The 22,429-nt window shown below is 40.3% G+C and overlaps 1 protein-coding gene across 21 annotated transcripts in view; it reads left to right on the top strand.

Moving 5' to 3' along the window:
- The window catches only part of ANK3 (ankyrin 3), a 755,525-nt gene that overhangs the window by 693,761 nt on the left and 39,335 nt on the right, over positions 1-22,429 (top strand). For 20 of the 21 annotated variants that reach the window (XM_060406459.1, XM_060406456.1, XM_060406466.1 and 17 more), the window contains 6 exons: positions 203-328; positions 1,077-1,199; positions 2,735-2,816; positions 15,521-15,595; positions 20,132-20,263; positions 21,161-21,304. In XM_060406459.1, coding sequence (XP_060262442.1) covers positions 203-328; positions 1,077-1,199; positions 2,735-2,816; positions 15,521-15,595; positions 20,132-20,263; positions 21,161-21,304 — 682 coding nt within the window. Of the gene's footprint in view, positions 1-202; positions 329-1,076; positions 1,200-1,641; positions 1,669-2,734; positions 2,817-7,096; positions 14,900-15,520; positions 15,596-20,131; positions 20,264-21,160; positions 21,305-22,429 lie in introns of all 21 variants that reach the window. The other variant, XM_060406452.1, reaches the window with a different exon arrangement.

Below are 22,429 nucleotides of genomic sequence, written 5' to 3'. Positions count from 1 at the left end.
TCACTTACATGTCCATGTTACAGTTTCCAATCACAGTTACTATGAACCAGTAATTATTTTTGTGGTAAATAAATGTAACTGCCCAATCAGAAGACAAATGTGACATAGAAGCATATCAATCCTAATGTTATATTGACTTAAAATCTCAGAACTCTCTCAATTTAAATGAACATTAAATTATGTATTTCTTTTACTCTAAAAGGTTCTTGAAGGAAAACCTATTTATGTTGATTGTTATGGAAACCTGGCCCCACTTACCAAAGGAGGACAGCAACTTGTTTTTAATTTTTATGCTTTCAAAGAAAATAGACTGCCATTTTCCATCAAGGTAAATCACCTTCAAGAGAGATCCTGTGGATTTTTTTAAAATACTCTTAAAGATTAAATAAGATTCTAATGATTTATTCTGTTTAAAATATCCCTCCAAGCTTTAATTCATAGGAATGAGATCATATTTTTGTCCTAGTTCTGTGTCAGTGTACTTCTGAGCCAGGAAAAACTTTAGAATTAGTAAACAGAGTTTCTGCCTTTTAAACAGTTAAGTGATCATTTATACTGAGATAAATGTTTGTAAGCTCAAGCAGTCTAGAGCAATAACACACATCATATCTGGAATGCTCAGTAATCAAATAATGGATGAAATCCAGATTGAGTATTTGTTTCATCTTTATTTCTGGTCAAGCCCAGGACATTATGGAGAGACCGTCTTCCTCCTCAGAGAACCAAAAGATATAGGGCAATTGTTTTATTATTATTTGCTTCTGTTATTGTTAAAACTGAGGCTTTGAAAAAAAATTATTGGACAGGAAGAAAATGAATACAACTCAGACTATTGGATTGTCAGGATGAGACAAGCCAATACAATATTCCTGTGTTTAGACTATTGATTGGGCATTCTAAATCTTGCCAAGTTTAAATGTGACTACGTTGGCTGACATGAGATGGTTATCACCTTTTCCCTTTACTTTTCCTGCCTCTCAAAGGGTCCCATAAAACAAACATGCTTAACTCTTACACAGACAGGAATCCTCAGGAAAGTCTCTTTATATAACTGTCAACCACCTTAATTCTTCTAGATTAGAGACACCAGCCAAGAGCCCTGTGGCCGTCTGTCTTTTCTGAAAGAACCAAAGACAACAAAAGGACTGCCTCAAACAGCTGTCTGCAACTTAAACATCACTCTGCCAGCACATAAAAAGGTATCTTTTAATACTGGTTTAACTTTCTTCCCCTGGTCTTGAAGAAGTAGGCCCTTGGTGTGCAATTAAGGAATGCTTTGTAACATGATTTAAGCTCTTGAAACTCAAGTTTTATTAGTCTCTTTGTGTAGATTGACTAAGTCTTGTGACTGTGGTGTCAAATTCTTATGGTTTGTATAATGGAGTCCTCTGTTTATTGCTTCTGCTTCTGCTGGTAGTTCATAGATTTTTTTTTTTTTTTGCTTTCAAATAATGTCACACATTAATTTGCCATGGATGTGTAGCTCTTGATATTTTTCGTTGGCTTCTTTTGGTTTACTTTGCTTTCTAAAGCAGCTTGCATTTTGTGCTCCCTATTCAGTCCTTTTCATATCCTGATATTCTTTTCCCTGCTGTCCATTATAATATTCCTTGTCTCTGCAATGCATCTTGGGACCAAAAGGAGACAGAGTCAGATCAAGATGATGAGGTAATATGAACACTTCTGCTTTTACTCTATCAGAGATAGACTAGAAACAGAATCTGTATAAAAGGAGGTACAGAGGGCTGAAGTGTGGGAAACCTATTATATTTTTTGCAGATCTTAGCTTAAATGAGGTCAAGGATACATATTTTTTTCTTAGAGAATAATTTATTCTTCCACATATACAGAAGAGTACTTTAGTACATTTAATAAAATTAAAATCCAGCTAATGACTTAAAAAGAGAAACTGAAGTTTATTAGTTTAGCATTTTTAAATGTGATAGACTGGCATGCATAAATATACATTTGTGTGTATTTTCACCTAGTATCTACTGTATAAGTTTTAAATCAAAGATGGTGATAATATATGACATTTTATGTGTTTTATATACTATAAAATATGTGTTCAATGGCTATTGATGAATATTGATATTCTATTAAAAGACATCTATCTTACCCATTTTTTAAGAGTATAATTGTTCAATTAAGTTTCATAAGTTATCTCCTAATATTTCTCCAAGTTATAAGATCATTGGATTTTTAGAACTCACAGCTCAGTAATATGAAATAGAATCAGCAGCTTTAAGATTCAGTAACATTACTTCAATAAAGCCATTAACCTGTTTGTAATCTCCTCATCTATGTTTTATGCCTATGATCATACAGAAAGAATAGCAGTAATCGGAATGATAAACTTTGTGTGCCTTTTTCCTTGAATGTGCTCACAAAGAGCGAGTGTACATCGTGATGTATGTGCTTTCAGTATGAACAAAGTTGGGAGAATTTATTGCTCAGCATCAGAAGTCTCTGTAACGCTCGTCTTTTATTTGTAGTTCCCTGTAGTCTGCTGTGTTGGTGCTCTTATATTTTGCTAAGTGATAGTCATTTGGTTAAGATACTGGGATGGGGCTGTAGAATCACAGTGGGGAGCTAATATTTCCCTAAGAAAATCTGTTAAGAAGAAAAATAAGGCTAAACAAGATATCGACATGCCATTCTACAAAATGTTTCAAAATGATGAAAATGTCACAAGGAACTGGAACATAATCGTTCTCGTCTTTTTCTTTTCCAGACCGAGAAAACGGATCGACGACAGAGTTTTGCATCGTTAGCTTTACGTAAGCGCTACAGCTACTTGACTGAGCCTGGAATGAGTGAGTTTCCTAACACATTTACTAATCTACGTGGATTTTTATAAGAAGAGACATTTTTTCTATACAAACAGAATTTTGGAGTCATGTGAAAGAACACTCAATGGCAAAAGAAAACTGCCTACAAGAAAATTTTATCATGAGATCTAAGTAATATTTTGTACATAGTTGGAGATACAAGGTACAAACACCCCCAGATCATAGCTTTAAAAGTTTTTTTTAAGCCATTAGCGCTTTTTTTTTTTTTTTTAATAGAATTAGAAACATCTATCACTTGACTTTGAAAACCCTGATTTCACTTTGGCTGCTAACTATGTTAGGAGATAATACTATACCAAGATTCGTTTAAATCCATGCTAAAAAGAGAAAATATTTTCATACATGTTGGATAGTATAAAAGATGATAAAGTAACTCTGGTCATTATTTCATTTGTCTTTATATAGGTAGGTCATTCTAGCTTAGTCCTGATTCTTTTTTTCTCAGTTGGCAGGAATTAGATTTTCCTACCTTCCTGAGGTAGTATTTGTTTACTGATTTCTAATTCCTCCCACTCCCTCCCTCCCTCTGCCCTTTATTAAATATCAACTCTAAGGTTGGGCTTTACTAGATCAGTTAAACCCTTTTCTTCTCTCAGTAAATGTTTTGGTTCACTGTTAACTAGCTTGCAAGTATCAAGGCGTAGATTCATCTAGTCATATTCATTCATTTTCTCCCTTTGTCTTCCCTCCCCTCTCCTTCCCTCCTCCTTATGGTTATCACCTCTGGTGATCACAGCCCTCAAGATAACCCTCTCCACCAACAGGAACTAAGAGTATGTTTGACTGATGTGGCATGGTGCCACTTTAACCATCAGAGGAGGATTTATGCAAACATTATTTTTAAATCAGTGAATCATTTGTGGCTGTTTCCCATTACTCACAGTTACTTGAATTCAAGGAGGATTGGACATTTACCAGTAAGAACCACAACTGTTTTTTCCCATCTTTCCTGAATTCTTGCTTCTGTGGGCCAACATAACATATTAAATATGCAGCAGGAAACTACTCCCCTACTTCATTCAGGTGGTCTTAGCATAATCTTCTGGAATCTGTCCCCTGGAGACCTCTTACATTCAGACGCAAAACAGGGAGCATAAGAGAAAGGGAACCCAACCACACTCATGAACGTTCTTCCAGATCTTTTTTCCTCTAGGATAACTATCTAAATCTTTCCAAAACCAGAAGGGCTGAAATTAACTCTCATTATGCTATAAAGCAGGGAAGGTGTGTGTGTTTAACTAGATGTACGTATAAATTTCCTGGATAGACATTTTCGTTGAGATACTACTTTGCCTCAAAGCTCAGGCTTTCGTGGCATGGCTGTTTGGGACTCCCAGGTCACATCCTTAAGCGCTGGACAGGCTCCAGCTACTTGAGGTCAGCTACCTCTGGACAAGCTACCTCCTATCTGATTTTTGTGCCCTAAGGTGTGTGTTTGGGGAATATATGAGTTGTAAGGTCCGGTGCATGTGCTAACGTCAATTGAATTTTTCCCACTTCTGAAACGGTTGCTACTTTTCAGTTAGCTTCATGAAGGTATATGTAGTTTGTCTTCCTTGACTTTTGATAGAAGGAAGAGGGTTCTCTTCTCTGTTTTATGAGAGGGAGCATAAGGTGGGCAGAAGAATGGGAAGGAGTAAGAAAGGACTAAAAGAAAAACTAGGGATATGTTATGCCTCCTAAATTGGTGTTAGAAGAGAAAGTGAATGCAATTTTTCCCATAGTTCCCTATCATTTCCAACTACCCAACCCATCCAACCTCTAAAAAAAAAAAAAAAGATTCTGGTGTAATTCAGTGCTTGACATCCAGAATTCCCTTTGTCATAAGTGAAGAGTGAAAGTCACTCAGTTGTGTCCAACTCTTTGGACCCTCTGCCAGGCTCCTCTGTCCATGGAATTTTCCAGGCCAGAATACTGGAGTGGGTAGCCATTTCCTTCTCTAGGGGATCTTCCCAACCCAGGGATCAAACCCAGGTCTCCCACATTACAGGCGGATTCTTTACCATCTGAGCCACCAGGGAAGGCCTTTGTTGTAAAGGGTATCACAAAATATGTATCATTAAAGCATAAAATATGTAACTAATCAGTAACTTGGCTGCTTTGTGCAAAGCATAACACCATAGATGTGGTTCAGAAGACTTCTCTGCTTAGTGGAGCCAGACTTAAGTGGTAAAACAGAGATGCTCTGCCAGTTTCTGGTAGTTATAAAAATAAGTCCTTCCTTGAGACATTGAACTGAGCCCAAATCACTGCATTGAAGGAATCCCTAAACCTTCCATTTGCAGTGTGGTGTTCCCAAAAGAATTAAACAATATAATATTGAGAATTATGGCTAGGAGGGGTAATGAATGGGTGAGTTTTTCCTTAGTTCTTCCACTTCTCTTTAGAACAATATGTCAGCCTAGAAAAGGATGTGTTCTGAATGCTTGAGTCTAAATGTGCACTAGGAGTGAAAATCCGCACCCTTGTGGGAGTAGCTGCTAATCCCAGGACTGGATTGTAGCAATGGCACGGGCACAGCATGAAGAGGAACATAAAGACGAAGCAGATTCTCGTTTCCTCTGCAATTTTCCCTCTTATTCTGAACCACTGCTTTCTGGGAGCGAGACTGTACTCAACTTTGACATAGAACTTAACCCTTGGCAGGCATTCCAAACCTCTGTGACCAGCTTGGTTTGTTTCTTAGAACTGTAGAAATAGAGAGGACTCGGTGTGTGCTTGCCATCCCCCAGCAAGTATGTGGACTTCATCTGTATGTTTCTTGTCCCATTGCCAGAAGATGCTGGTATTAAATCCATCTTTCCTAGTGGTAGGTCTGCCTCATGGCTCTTGCAGTGTTTGGGGTGTCCATGAGTCCCATAAATATTCTGGGAAGGCACCAGAATTGGCCCCTCTGTTATTGATTAAACATATATACAGATATATTCTGTATCCCACTGTAGATACGTAAAGATGGGGTGTTAAAAATATGACTGTGCTTTTTAAATTTCCCCCATGCTACCTTTTGAGAATTAAAAGTATAATGGATTATGAAAAATATCTGAGTGCTATGTGCTTTTTGTCCATAATAAAGACAAACGAGACATGGATACATTCTGTTGCAGAGGGATTTTTTCATATTCAGTATTAAATATTTTCATGAAAATCTCAAAAGGTACCAAGACTTAACATCTCATGGAAAAAGTGTACTCTTCTTTCTAAATGCTCTTGTGAAAGTATTTTTAAAGTTTGCACATTGTGCATAATATGGCATAAAAACTGTATTACTTCTTTGGCTCGTTTGCCAGGATATATCGTGCATGAGAAAATGTTTTCAGTTGCTTTGCTTGCTTATGGTAACCATGAACCATATTTCTAGTTTTTTTCCCCCTTTGTGTGTGTGTGTGTACATATGCATTCTCAAATCATTTCATATTATGTTTCTTTTTTTCTTCACCAAAAGGAATATACTGCATGGAAAAGATCAATGCAAACATTCCTTTTCTTTTTTTTTTTTCCTTTTAAAATTCTGACTCAGAAAATTTCTTGCTCTTATTGGCTTTTTATGGGTGTGAAGCATAACCGAATTGTGCATGGAAGATGCAAATTTAAAATCCAGTGGCTTCACAGTTTGCACATCAGTTGCCTGTCACTTAAAAGTTATTTTGGATTCTGCATGAAATAGGCTTGAGTGGTTTTCTAAAATAAGAGTTTTAGAACATTTAATATATAGCTATGTACATTGATACGGCTCTGAGTAGGTGGCATCTGTATCACTGAGAGGTTCAAGGAGAGGGAATATTAGAAATTACTGAAATGAGAGTTATATGGTTGTGCAGAACAAATATGTACCTATACAGGCAAAACAGAAAGGCTACTGATATTTCTAAACCAGCACATAAGAAAGTCAATAGGAAGTAAGTGAACAGTTTTCCATTGTGGTTATTTTTCTCATCATTAATTCTTTCCTCATGTTTTTTATTTTTCATTGTTGGCCTATTGGTTGCAATGTGCCTTTTCTGTCTTTCATTTCACATTGCTCTGTGTTTTATTTAGTTTTATTTTTAACCTTGGATTAGTTGCGTCTATAGAAATTTTTTTTTCCTCTTAATTGTTCCTTTTGCCTCTTCCATTCTGAATCATGCAAACAATTGTACTTGCTTTTGTAATATTTCAAAGTTTACTGACCAATTTTTTTCTCTGGTCTCTCTGTTTCTCAACCATTTTTGTTGATTTTTGTGTTTGATTTCATTTTAAAATTTAAGAAACAGTTGAACGGAGTGCAGGAGCAACAAGATCCCTCCCCACCACTTACTCATACAAGCCATTCTTTTCTACAAGACCCTACCAGTCCTGGACCACAGCTCCGATGACAGTGCCCGGGCCGGCCAAGTCAGGCTTCACTTCCTTGTCAAGTTCTTCCTCTAATACGCCATCAGCTTCCCCATTAAAATCAATATGGTCTGTTTCGACTCCTTCGCCAATCAAATCCACATTAGGCGCATCAACTACATCTTCGGTTAAATCCATTAGTGACGTGGCATCTCCAATTAGATCCTTTCGGACAATTTCTTCACCAATAAAAACAGTGGTGTCACAGTCTCCATACAATATCCAGGTTTCCTCTGGCACCCTGGTTAGAGCTCCCACAGTCACGGAGGCCTCACCTTTAAAGGGGCTGGCATCCACTTCTACATTTTCCTCTCGAACCTCCCCAGTGACTACCGCAGGATCTCTTTTGGAGAGGTCGTCAATTACTATGACGCCCCCTGCTTCCCCCAAATCAAACATTAATATGTATTCTTCAAGTCTGCCATTTAAGTCAATTATCACATCAGCAGCACCGCTAATATCTTCACCTTTAAAGTCAGTGGTGTCTCCAGCTAAATCAACAGCTGATGTCATTTCATCAGCTAAAGTTACAATGGCCTCTTCTCTTTCATCACCGGTGAAACAGATGCCTGGACATGCAGAGGTAGCTTTAGTCAATGGATCTATTTCCCCTCTGAAATATCCATCATCTTCAACGTTAATTAATGGATGCAAAGCCACTGCCACATTACAGGAAAAAATTGCTACAGCCACAAACTCTGTGAGCTCTGTGGTTAACGCGGCCACTGATGCGGTTGAGAAAGTGTTCCCTTCCACCACAGCAATGCCATTTTCCCCACTCAGGTCTTATGTTTCTCCAGCACCATCAGCTTTTCAGTCTCTAAGAACTCCTCCTGCAAGTGCACTCTGCACATCCCTTGGGTCATCAATATCTGCAACTACCTCATCTGTAACTTCATCGATAATAACAGTGCCAGTATACTCTGTAGTCAATGTTTTGCCAGAACCAGCATTAAAGAAACTTCCAGACTCTAATTCACTTACAAAATCAGCAGCAGCCTTGCTGTCGCCCATTAAAACATTGACTACGGAGACACGTCCTCAGCCCCATTTCAATCGAACTTCATCTCCAGTTAAATCATCTTTGTTCCTTGCACCGTCTGCCCTTAAGCTGTCTACACCATCTTCTCTATCTTCCAGTCAGGAGATATTAAAAGATGTGGCTGAAATGAAGGAGGACCTAATGCGGATGACTGCAATACTCCAAACAGATGTGCCTGAGGAGAAGCCATTCCAACCTGAACTCCCCAAAGAAGGGAGAATCGATGACGAAGAACCTTTTAAAATTGTCGAGAAAGTAAAGGAAGACTTAGTGAAAGTTAGTGAAATCCTTAAAAAGGATGTCTGTGTTGATAAAGGACCACTCAAATCACCAAAGAGTGACAAAGGACACTCTCCTGAAGATGACTGGATAGAATTTAGTTCAGAAGAAATAAGAGAGGCAAGACAACAAGCTAGTGTGAGCCATTCTCCATCTCTGCCAGAGAGAGTGCAAGTCAAGGCAAAGGCCGCCTCTGAAAAGGATTACAACCTGACCAAAGTTATTGATTACCTAACAAATGATATCGGCAGTAGTTCTCTGACAAACTTAAAGTACAAGTTTGAGGATGCCAAGAAGGATGGTGAAGAGAGACAGAAACGAATTTTGAAACCAGCAATTGCCCTGCAGGAACACAAACTCAAAATGCCTCCAGCCTCCATGAGGCCTTCCACCTCTGAGAAAGAGTTATGTAAGATGGCTGATTCCTTTTTCGGAACAGATACTATTTTGGAGTCTCCAGATGACTTTTCTCAACATGACCAAGATAAAAGTCCCTTGTCTGACAGTGGCTTTGAAACAAGAAGTGAAAAAACACCTTCAGCCCCACAAAGCGCTGAAAGCACTGGTCCCAAACCACTCTTCCATGAAGTCCCCATCCCTCCGGTCATTACAGAAACAAGAACTGAAGTGGTTCATGTTATCAGGAGCTATGAGCCCTCCGCTGGAGACGCTCCCCCGTCCCAACCAGAGGAGCCCGTGTCACCCAAACCTTCACCTACGTTTATGGAACTGGAACCAAAGCCCACCACGTCTAGCATTAAAGAAAAAGTCAAAGCGTTTCAGATGAAAGCCAGTAGTGAAGATGACGACCACAATCACGTTCTGGGCAAAGGCATGCGTGTTAAGGAAGAGACTCACATCACCACCACCACCAGAATGGTTTATCATTCTCCACCAGGCAGTGAAGGTGCCTCTGAGAGAATTGAAGAGACCATGTCAGTGCACGACATCATGAAAGCCTTTCAGTCCGGTCGGGACCCTTCCAAAGAACTGGCAGGTCTGTTTGAACATAAGTCGGCAGTATCTCCAGACGTTCACAAGTCTGCTGCTGAAACCTCAGCCCAGCACACAGAGAAGGACAACCAAATGAAACCCAAACTGGAGCGTATAATAGAAGTCCACATCGAAAAAGGTAACCAGGCTGAGCCCACTGAAGTCATTATTAGAGAAACCAAAAAGCATCCAGAAAAGGAAATGTATGTATATCAGAAAGACTTATCCCGGGGAGATATTAACCTAAAAGATTTTCTGCCAGAAAAACACGATGCTTTTCCTTGTTCAGAGGAACAGGGTCAGCAAGAAGAAGAAGAACTCACTGCTGAAGAGTCATTGCCTTCTTATCTGGAGTCTTCCAGAGTAAACACTCCTGTGTCCCAAGAAGAAGATAGTCGCCCTAGTTCTGCTCAACTCATATCCGATGACTCTTATAAAACACTGAAGCTTTTGAGTCAACACTCAATAGAATATCATGACGATGAGTTGTCAGAACTAAGAGGGGAGTCTTACAGGTTTGCTGAGAAAATGCTTCTGTCAGAAAAGCTAGATGTGTCTCATTCTGATACTGAGGAATCGGTTACAGACCATGCAGGGCCCCCTAGCTCAGAGTCTGATAAGCGGGCCAGAGAAAAAGTAGTCACTGCCCCCAAAAAAGAAATTCTCTCCAAAATCTATAAAGATGTGTCTGAAAATGGTGTAGGTAAAGTGTCTAAAGATGAGCATTTTGATAAAGTGACAGTGTTGCACTATTCTGGCGATGTTAGTAGTCCAAAACATGCCATGTGGATGCGCTTTACTGAGGACAGATTAGATAGAGGTAGAGAGAAGTTGATGTACGAAGACAGGGTGGACAGGACCGTGAAGGAAGCTGAAGAGAAACTGACTGAAGTGTCACAGTTTTTTCGTGACAAAACTGAAAAGCTCAATGATGAACTGCAGTCCCCAGAGAAAAAGCAGCGCCCTAGAAATGGCAAAGAATACTCATCCCAAAGCTCTACCAGTAGCAGCCCAGAGAAAGCACTGCTGACGGAACTGCTGGCATCCAGTGATGAGTGGGTCAAGGTGAGGCAACATGGCCGCGATGGACACAGCATCCCCAGGGCCGATGAGAGGAGTGCAGCCCATCTGCCCAGCAGCCCAGAGATGGTTCCTTCCCAACAGACTGAGGACAGCAAGTCCACAGAGGAAGCCAAAGGATGGAGTTCTCAGAGCCAAGAACCAGAAGGGCCCCAATCTGGGTTTCAGCTCAAGCAATCTAAACTCAGTTCAATTAGATTAAAATTTGAACAGGGTGCACAGGCCAAAAGTAAGGACATTTCTCAAGAAGACAGAAGGCCAGATGGCCAATCCAGAATCCCAGTTAAAAAAATCCAGGAAAGCAAGCTACCTGTCTACCAGGTGTTTGCTCGAGAAAAACAGCAGAAGGCCACAGACCCCTCAGATGAAAGTGTCTCTGTGCAAAAAGATCTTACAGTATTAAAAGCGACAGATGAGCATGCCGGGAGCAATGAGATGGTTGTAAATGATTTTGGTTCTGATGATGTGAAAAAACAGAGGACTGAAATGTCAAGTAAAGCGATGCCTGACTATTTTTCTGAGCAACAGGCTAAAGACTTGTCTTGTCACGTAACCGCAGACTTAGCAACAAAGGGACCATGGGACAAAAAGGTCTTTAGAACGTGGGAAAGTTCTGGAGCTGCTAATAATAAGTCACAGAAAGAGAAACTTTCACATGTGCTTGTTCATGATGTAAGAGAAAATCATGTTGGTCACCCTGAGAGTAAAATTGTTGACCAGAGGGATGAGTTTTTGTCTGTGACTGAGAGAGAACACAAATTGTTAACTAATGGCTCTCTCTCAGAAATTAAGGAAATGACTGTAAAATCTCCCTCCAAAAAAGTCTTATATAGGGAATATGTTGTTAAAGATGGGGAGCATCCGGGTGGCTCTCTTGACCAGCCTTCCAGGAGAAGTGAGAGCTCGGCGGTGTCGCACATCCCGGTCAGGGTTGCAGAGGAAAGGAGGACACCAGCTCCAGACATTCCCAATGGTTTTTGTGAGCAGTCGACATTTCCAAAACATGAACTGTCGCCAAAGTTATCCCAGTCAAGTATGACTAAAGAGACAGTTGAGACACAGCACTTTAATTCTATAGAAGAGGAAAAAGTAACCTATTCAGAAATCAGCAAAGTTTCAAAACACCAGAGTTATGTAGGCTTATGCCCGCCTCTCGATGAAACAGAGCTCTCCCCGACCAAGTCTCCAGATTCTCTAGAGTTTAGCCCAGGAAAGGAATCGCCCTCTAGTGACGTATTCGACCACAGTCCCATTGATGGATTGGAAAAAGTTGCACCACTAGCCCAGACGGAGGGAGGGAAAGAAATAAAAACTTTACCTGTTTATGTCAGTTTTGTGCAGGTGGGAAAGCAGTATGAGAAGGAGATACAACAAGGAGGTGTAAAAAAAATCATAAGCCAGGAATGTAAGACAGTGCAAGAGACCAGGGGAACCTTTTACACAACTAGACAGCAGAAGCAACCTCCTTCTCCTCAAGGTAGCCCGGAAGATGATACTCTAGAGCAAGTTTCCTTTCTAGACAGCTCTGGGAAGAGCCCTTTAACCCCAGAGACGCCCAGTTCAGAGGAAGTGAGTTACGAATTTACGTCTAAGACACCAGACTCGCTTATAGCTTATATACCAGGCAAACCCAGCCCAATTCCCGAGGTTTCGGAGGAATCTGAGGAGGAGGAACAGGCCAAATCGGCCTCCTTAAAGCAGCCTGCAGGGGAGGAGATGGCTGCAGTCGAGCGTGAAATGCCTGACAACGTGAGCAAGGACTCTACCCAGAGACCCAAAACTAACAGAGTTGCCTACATTGAATTTCCCCCTCCTCCACCACTGGATGCAGACCAGATGGAGCTGGATAAGAAACATCCTTATCTTCCCGAAAGGGAGGTTGACATGATTGAAGTCAGTCTGCAAGACGAGCATGACAAGTACCAGCTGGCCGAACCGGTCATCAGGGTGCAGCCACCCTCCCCAGTTCCTCCTGGGGCGGACATCAGTGACTCCAGTGATGACGAATCCCTTTATCAACCAGTGCCTGTCAAAAAATACACCTTCAAGTTAAAGGAGGTCGACGATGAACAAAAAGAAGGGACAAAATCCAAAGCCTCTGCTGAAAAGGCTTCCACCCAGAAAGAATTAGAAATGAATGGATCTGGAAAAGATACTGAATTCGGCCTTGGCCTTGATTCACCTCAGAATGAAGCTACCCAGAACGGGAACAATGACCAGTCCATCACAGAGTGTTCCATTGCCACCACAGCAGAGTTCTCTCATGATACGGATGCCACAGAGATCGACTCTCTGGATGGCTATGACCTGCAAGATGAAGATGATGGCTTGACTGAGAGTGATTCTAAGCTCCCCAGTCAGACCCTGGAGCTGAAGAAAGATATCTGGAACACGGAGGGCATCCTGAAGCCAGCTGATCGCTCCTTTAGCCAAAGCAAACTCGAAGTTATCGAGGAGGAGGAGGGAAGGTTGGGACCAGATGAAGATAAGCCACCTCCTAAAAGTTCTCCATCTGAAAAGACTCCTGATAAGACTGATCAGAAGTCAGGGGCCCAGTTTTTCACACTAGAAGGCAGACATCCTGACAGATCAGTGTTTCCTGATACTTACTTCAGTTACAAAGTAGATGAAGAATTTGCCACTCCTTTTAAAACAGTAGCTACCAAAGGTCTAGATTTTGACCCCTGGTCTAATAACCGAGGAGATGATGACGTGTATGACAGTAAATCACGGGAAGATGAAAATAAGCCATTTGGTCTGGCTGTGGAAGACCGCTCTCCAGCAACTACCCCCGATACAACACCAGCCCGCACGCCAACTGATGAAAGTACCCCAACTAGTGAGCCTAACCCCTTCCCATTTCATGAAGGAAAAATGTTTGAGATGACTCGCAGTGGTGCAATTGACATGAGCAAGAGGGATTTTGTTGAAGAGAGGCTCCAATTTTTCCAGATTGGTGAGCATACTTCTGAAGGGAAGTCAGGGGACCCGGGGGAAGGGGATAAAAGTACGGTCACTGCCACACCACAGCCACAGGCAGGGGACACCACTGTAGAAACCAATCTAGAGGGAAATGTAGAGCCACCTACAGTGGAACCCAACCCCAGCATCCCGACCAGCGGAGAGTGTCAGGAAGGCACAGCCACTAGTGGCTCACAGGAGAAAGCAGCAGCAGCCACTAACTCCTCTAAGCTTGACCCCAAGTTGCGCACGCCTATAAAAATGGGAATTTCTGCGTCCACCATGACCTTGAAGAAAGAAGGCCCTGGAGAAGTGACAGATAAGACAGAAGCTGTGATGACCAGTGGTCAGGGATTAGAGAATGAACCTATAACGGTGATTTCAAATACAGCCAATAGCCACATGGGCGTTAGGCCCCAAGAAAAACATGATTTTCAAAAAGATAACTTTAATAACAACAACAATTTGGATTCTTCCACTATACAGACAGATAACATTACAAGTCACGTAGTTCTGACAGAACATTCTGCACCCACTCGTACCACAGAGAAAGCTAATCCAGTGAAAAGCTCATCAGAAAAAAAGACAGGGCTACTGCAAGGACATTGTGTGAGAGAGAAACAGAAAGTTCTTGGAGAGCAGCAAAAGACAAAGGAACCAATAGGGATTAGGCGAAAATCCAAACTTCCCATAAAGGCCACTTCACCAAAAGATCTCTTCCCACCACCAGATCATATGCCAAACATTCATGTGAGTAAAATGAAGCAGGTTAGTCAGTCTGAGAAAACCAAAGGCCTTACTACTTCTTCATGTGTAGATGTGAAGTCCAGAATTCCAGTGAAAAACACACACAGGGATAACCCAGGTTCAGTTAGAAAACCATGTGCCACACAAAAGCAAGGGCAGCCAGAGAAAGGCAAGGCCAAACAGCTTCCATCCAAGTTGCCAGTAAAGGTAAGACCCACCTGTATCACCTCCACCTCCACCTCCACCACCACCACCACCACCACCACCACCACAGTTAAAGTCAGGAAAAGTCAGCTTAAGGAAGTATGTAAACACTCCATTGAATATTTTAAGGGAATTAGTGGTGAGACCTTAAAGCTTGTGGACCGCCTCTCTGAAGAAGACAAACAGATGCAGTCCGAGTTGTCCGATGAGGAAGACAGTACCTCAAGAAACACGTCGTTGTCCGAGACTTCCCGGGGTGGCCCGCCTTCCGTTACAACGAGGTCTGCTAGAGATAAGAAAACAGAGGCAGCACCTTTAAAATCAAAGAGTGAAAAGGCCGGCAGTGAGAAAAGGAGCAGTAGGAGGACTGGTGAGAATGAAGGCAGTCAGGTCTCTCGAGCGCTCTTTGCTCACATCCTGGAGAACGAGCATAGTTTGTAAACACTTTCCAACTTGTAGAGCCTAGTGCATGAACTGTTGTGATTGCCTGTGGAGTGACTTAACCGTAGTTTCTCATCCTGTCATCGTCATGTGCGTGCTGTCTACATACTCTTCTTTCCTTCCTTTTAACCCAACAACACTAGACAGCTAGGGAAGCATGCTGAAGATATTGGTGTCATTCAAGATGAGCAGCTTTTCTTTTTCAATGTGCTAGTGCATACGATTCTGTCCAAGTACAAGCACAGATGTTGAAATGCCATCGTGGTGTTTTCACCCCCACGACACTTCTGTAGCTATTGTCAAGTAGCTAGCTCGTCAGCATGTTGAATTTCATTACATCGAGCATCCATGTAGTCTGACATTTGGCCTGATGTAGGTGAAAATCAAGTGAGTCGTGTAAAAGAGAAGTGTTCATGTAGGTGATTAGGACACATCTCAGTGTACAGTGTTAGCATCAGTCTCTCTGTAAAATCTGAGTACTGCTAAAAGCAATTTTCCAGTGTCGTGTCTTTCTTGATGATTATTTTAATTAAGAAATTGTAAATCGTAGGTCCACAGAGTCCATGTGAACGGACAGATATCAGGATGGCAATAGTAGCCGATCACCTGGGACTCAGTTGGACAGGTAAGTGTGTATACACCTGAATGAAATTTCTTAATTTGTCTTTTTCACAAATAGTTTATTTTTTAAAAAAAGGAATAAAAAACATTTTTAATCACTCATAATTCTATCTACCCAGAGTTAATTACAGATAATAACTTGTATACTGTGTTTTTTTCAAAGCTTTTCTATGCATATACACTATAGAATAGAAAATTTAAATTTATTTTACCTTAAGTTTGAGTACTTTCTTCACAATGCCATTTCTGGTAATATAGGATAAGCTTTTACCTAATGGAAGATTTGAGGGCATAAAGGAAAATGTACCTAAAGGCTATAGTTTTTAAATAATACAAAATAAGGGCATGGTTTATGCCCTTAGAGTAGCTCTCTTAGGCAACAGTTCAACTAATCCATGCCTAGGTTTCACAAAGTTTAATCATTCATGAGTCACTGTCATGATATACACACATTATTTATAAAGCCTACAGACATACACATTTTATTTACCTGGAACTTGTAAGGAGACTCAGTTTTATGCTCAAAGATTTATTTAAAAGGAAATCGTACGTCACTTGTTTTCCCCCCAAATGCTTCCTTTTGTGTTTAACAATCTCACTGATCTCGGGGCCTCCTGGGTCTTCCCTGCTGTGTGGGTTTCTCTCCAGTTGAGGCTGCTCTCTGGTTGTAGGGCCCAGGCTGCAGCAGCTCCTCTTGTTGCAGAGCACCAGCTCCAGAGCGTGTGGGCTTCAGCAGTTGCAGCTCCCGGGCTCTAGAGCACACAAGTTGAGCTGCTGCAAGGCACGTGGGCTCTTCCTGGATTAGGGATTCAACCTGTGTCTCCTGCATTGGCAGATGAATTCTTTACCACTGAGCCACCAGGGAAGCCCATTATATCACTGTGATAATAGAAAACAAGGATCATTTTCAATAACTATGTACACAACAAAACAAAGGATGACAGTTAAGTTTTGAATTAAATTTTTCAGAAAAAGGATACAGATGAATGAATCTATTCAATTTACAAAAATAGTTGGATTCTGTGAAACGAATGAAACTTTATAATTGGTGTGCAGAAAAAGAATATTTGGCTTGATTCCTCTTCACTTAAGATGAAGATAAGGCTCTGTGTCAACTGGACAGTACTGCTTTGTATTCTGATGTTAGCTGGGCCCCTCAAATCCTACTTCACATGAATCAGAGAAATTTTAAATTTTATAGATTGTATGTTGTTTTTTTTTAATGCACAGCCAAACAACATAAAAGTTACACATAAGTAAATGTTAATTACTGTCATATTTAAAGTCATCTCGCATACTATCAAGGACAGACATTCTCAAGGAAGTAATTATCTATACTGTCAAAAGGGAGGTTATGAAACTAGATCGTGGCACAAAAGGTCACCTACAGTTATTTTTTTCCAATGCCCTAAATCTTGCACCACCCACCCTCTCCATTAAAAGGATTCCTCTCCTTCTGCCAAGCCTTGCCCTAAGGCACACTGCTACTGACCTAACCTAGTGGAGCTCTGGAAGAAACAGGGGATCTGAGTAATCCTTTGCAGACTATTAAGAATTAATAGCAATTCATCATGTATAAATATGTATGAACATAAAATAATAATATTTATATTTTCTGGGTAGCTCAAACAATAAAGAATCCTCCTGCAATGCAGGAGATGCAGGTTCGATCCCTGTGTTGGGAAGATCCCCTGGAAGACGGCACGGCAACCCATTCCAGTTTTCTTGCCTGGAGAACCCCAAGGACAGAGAGAGTCTGGCGGGCTACAGTCCATGGACTCACAAGACTTGGACTAGTCCATGGGGTAACAAAGAGTCAGACATGAAGTGACTAAGCATGCATGCATATTTTAACACTGGACATTATAATCTGAAAATATCCTGGAGCTAATGTTGGTTTTGTAGTAGTACTTGCCCATAACTATTAGCTTATTTTCTTTAAGCAAAACTAGTCCTTAGTTTTTCAGAGTAAACTTTAGGAGACGTGACATGAAAATAGAGAGGAAACATAAAGTCATAAATTTTGTAAATTCTCAGTGACAATGTCTTCGCTCTTCACTGAGTCTCTAGACAAGGATATGGTTTGGTCATGAGGACAATAAGAATTACTGTCCTTAAGACCCAAAGAGATAAGGAACTTTAAAAAAATTAACTTTTCTAATTTGAATTACCATATACACAATGAAGATTATTAGGAAAATTAGCATTTAGAAGGACAAAATTTAAATCCATCCCTCAGAACTCCTGTTAACAAGTAGCAGTGTACTTTGATTTTTTTAATAAATAATTTTGAAAATGTTCTATAAACAATTAATTTTCTTTTTATTTCTTTCTGATCTTGGTTTAATGGATAAGTAACATCCAGTACACGTACTTTACAATGATGTTTTGTTGTCGGTCACAATGTACTAGTGAATCATGAAATAAATTCAGGTTTTGCTTTTTATTGGTAAAAGGAAGAGAAAATGTGTATCCCATATATTAAGGCTAGTTCAATTCAGTTCAGTTCAGTCACTCAGTCGTGTCTGACTCTGCAATCCCATGAATTGCAGCATGCCAGGCCTCCCTGTCCATCACCATCTCCCGGAGTTCACTCAAACTCAGGTCCATCGAGTCCATGATGCCATCCAGCCATCTCATCCTCTGGCGTCCCCTTCTCCTCCTGCCCCCAATCCCTCCCAGCATCAGAGTCTTTTCCAATGAGTCAACTCTTCGCATGAGTTGGCCAAAGTACTGGAGTTTCAGCTTCAGCATCATTCCTTCCAAAGAACACCGAGGGCTGATCACCTTTAGAATGGACTGGTTGGATCTCCTTGCAGTCCAAGGGCCTCTCAAGAGTCTTCTCCAACACCATAATTCAAAAGTATCAATTCTTCGGCACTCAGCTTTCTTCACAATCCAACTCTCGCATCCATACATGACCACTGGAAAAACCATAGCCTTGACTAGACGGACCTTTGTTTTGCTCTAATAAGATGTAGTTTCATTTCTAGAAGCACCCTACAGGCTGCAGGCTGTAATCAGTTTGCCAGCCACTGCATTACATTAATTAACTCTTCTTCAACACACACCTTGTTTTCAGTTTTTGAGAAGGACAAGCCTACAGTGGACATTCATGTATGTAAATAATTGTCTACAACCCTGTGTATTGTCACCGTAGATTTCTAGAAATGAAATCATTTGGCCAAAGGATATAGACTTTTTTGAGCCTCTGAATACATTTTGCCAAACTGCTGGAAAGGTTGTTAAGCAGGATAGAATCTCGGCTAATTCTTTTTCCATGGATTTTCCCATTTCTTACTTTTTATATTCACTTAAGGCTAATACACATCTGACAGATTTTTTTTAATTGTACAAAAAATGTACACTGAAAGGTAAGTCTCCCTCTCATCTTTGACTCCCAAATTTCATGCCCCCAAGGCAGCTATTTGTATCATATGTATCCTTCCAGGGATAACTATCTACATTTACAAGATTGAGTGTATGGCTGTATACACTTAGTTGGAAAGAAAGCTTATCTCCCTTTTATTTTTTATACAAATGGCAGCATATCATAGACAGTGATCTGGCTTTGAGTCATCATTTAACCTCCCAAGCGGCACTGATGAAACTTGAAGTCATATAGAATAGAGTATTATGTGAGAAAAAGATCTATTTCATGAATATGGCCTAGAGAAAAACCCTACTGGCTTCTCTTGTGGCATGTTTATGAACTGTATATCCCTATCTTATCCATGGATGGAGGAGCCTGGAAGGCTGCAGTCCATGGGGTCGCTAAGAGTCAGACACGACTGAACAACTTCACTTTCACTTTTCACTTCCATGCATTGGAGAAGGAAATGGCAACTCACTCCAGTGTTCTTGCCTGGAGAATCCCAGGGACGGGGGAGCCTGGTGGGCTGCCGTCTCTGGGGTCGCACAGAGTCGGACACGACTGAAGCAACTTAGTAGCAGCAGCAGCAGCAACTATCTTACGGGCTTCTCAGGCGGCACTAAAGAATCCACCTGCCAGTGTAGGAGACGGAAGGGAAGCGGGTTCAATCCTTGTGTCAGGAAGATTCCCTGGAGGAGGGTACGGCAACCCACTCCAATATTCTTACCTGGAGAATCCCATGGACAGAGGAGCCCGGTGGGTTACAGTCCATGGGGTCATAAAGAGTTGCACAGGACTGAAGCGACTTAGCACACCTATCTTATATGAAGCTTGCTTCAAACTGCAGATAATAATCTGGCTAAATTAAAAGAATCTATCAACATCCTCTTTGAACAGATTAAGAATCTTTATAAAATGATCTCCAAAGGAAATCTGATTATAACCGAGGAATTACCTCAAGAGAGAGAAGTCACAGCCTGTGTATTATCACTACTTTGCTGTGAAATCAAGTATATAAAGATTAATGCCCAAGGCTGTACTTGGGTTTTGCTATAGAATTCTTCCCCCGCCCTTTTTTTTTTTTGCGACAGTTAAGCATTACTTTTATAAAATATATGTGATAAAAGTATAACATGAAATCTTAGTAACTCTTTTTCTTTTCTACAGAACTGGCAAGGGAACTGAATTTTTCAGTGGATGAAATCAATCAAATACGTGTGGAAAATCCAAATTCTTTAATTTCTCAAAGCTTCATGTTATTAAAAAAATGGGTAACCAGAGACGGAAAAAATGCTACAAGTATGCTGAAACTATATTGCTTTAACTTTCAAAACTGCCTATGTCTAATATTTCAGATAAGCCTATTGTTAAGAAAACCACAGTGATCATAAAATAATTGCAGGTCTTTTGAAGTTATACTTGTTTAGTTTCATGCTAACATTCTAAACTTCTGTCTTTAGGGAGCTTTTTATGAAGCAAGCAGGAGGGGATTTTTGCGTTTTGTCTGTAGTTCTGTGACCATCAAAAATGGAAATATAATGCTAGCTGTTCAGTTATGAGGTCGTGGTGGGAAACACTGAAGTTACTGCTATGGCCAGAAATGGAAGTGCAGGAAAATGGAGACGGATAGGACCGAAGCATTTCAGCCAGCCTGCTCTGTGATGGCAGAGACCGCTCCAGTGTTCCGGGGTTTTAGGTGGTTTGGTTTTGTTGAGGTGGGGGAGAGTGGTGTGTATATTGTGGCAAATGCCAACCACAAGAAGGTGCAGTTATTGTGGGCTTGCCTGTGTCAGCCTGAGCTTAGGAAGTCATTAAAATGCTAAGCATCAAATACTGAGGTGACCTATTTTGACAGTCTAATGGGAGGAAAGTGTTTAAAGTTTTATAAGTTCCCCTTATAACTAAAAGAATCTAGCTCTTTTGAGGCCCATCTGCTCTGCAGCTTACCAAGATGGAATGAATGTTGCTGCCATCACACACAGCTTCCTAAAATGCTTCCTAAGACCCTAACATCTTCCCTGAGAGCTACAAGCTTTCTGAGTCCTCCAAATAGTGAATAGTGCAGAGCTGGAGTAAGGAGCATCTAAAATGTCAGGAGGGTCAAGAAAGCCATACCTTCATGGGAATATTTTGAGGATGTAAAAGAAAATAATGTAATTGGGTTTTCAAATCTTTTTTTTTTCCATCCTTTTTCAGCGGATGCCTTAACTTCGGTCTTGACAAAAATTAATCGAATAGATATAGTGACTCTGCTAGAAGGACCAATATTTGATTATGGAAATATTTCAGGCACCAGAAGTTTTGCAGATGAGAACAATGTTTTCCATGACCCTGTGGATGGTAATTGAATTTAGTGTTCATATTTACTTAATCATTTGGTAAAATTTGAAAGTGCAGTAGGACAAAGTAGTCATGTAAAACCCACGAAATTGTGATTTGCTTGACTTAATTTCTCATTTTCACAGCTTATTCTCTGCCACAGTCTGCAAACACACACTCTGTTAGAACAAACTTGATGAATGTCTGTTATATAAAGTACAAATAATGAGGTATAAAGGCATAAGTTAACTGAAAGAGTTGGTATCTTAAGTATTTTATGTGACCAAATGGAAGAGCATTTAATATCTAGAGAACATGTGGATTTGTCACTTTTTACATTAACCTAAAACACAAGAAGACTCTTCTATTCCTATATAGGTAAAATCAAATTGTGTGCTATTATACAAATTGTTAAGTAAAATGCTTAATTACTGTTTTGAGAACCAATTATGTAAGCATGTGCTGAAAGAGGCTACTATAGCACTCAAGAAGCTGCTTTAGTTATTTAGCATTATTTTAACTTCATAGGCTGCCATTTTTTGTTTGGCAAAACCTTATCTGTTGTGTATGATAAGGTAGCATAATTTCTAATTCAATGAGCATAGATGTCGCCAATAATAGAATAATTCCTCTTTTATATTAGCTTAATTTATATAATATTGTCATTTTCCTTCATTTTGTAAGTTGGGGCTTTTTTTTTCAATCAAAGTATTAAGAAAAGTATTATAAATATGTTTTTCAAGATGTTCATCTACCTTCATAAATGGAAATTTATTCCTATAATGAATTTTGAGTAAAAAATGATTATGTGGAGGCAAGAAGAGGAGCTAGGGATATTTTTCTATTATTTCAGTTTTTGAAAAATATGGTGATTATTTTCCCATTTTTAAACAGAAAAGTCAGCCAATAATCAGTAACTTACAAATCTGCACATATGACAAAAGATCTCAAAATTCTTAGAAAGTTTCTGCTGACTAAAGTCAGTCAAAAATTTAAAGTGTACCTTGTTATTCCCGTAACATAAACATGTGGGTAATAATGTCAAAAGTGGTTTCTTTTTAAGTTTATAAATACTACAGAACCTGGGAAAAAGCTCTCTTCAAGGCTTTGTCTTATAGGTAAGACCATTTATTGGTGCCCAGACTC

The sequence above is a fragment of the Ovis aries genome, chromosome 25, assembly GCF_016772045.2.
Source record: "Ovis aries strain OAR_USU_Benz2616 breed Rambouillet chromosome 25, ARS-UI_Ramb_v3.0, whole genome shotgun sequence".
NCBI lineage: Eukaryota > Metazoa > Chordata > Mammalia > Artiodactyla > Bovidae > Ovis > Ovis aries.
Note: the sequence above shows the minus strand (reverse complement) of the source record. Positions and strands in the feature narration are given on the sequence as shown.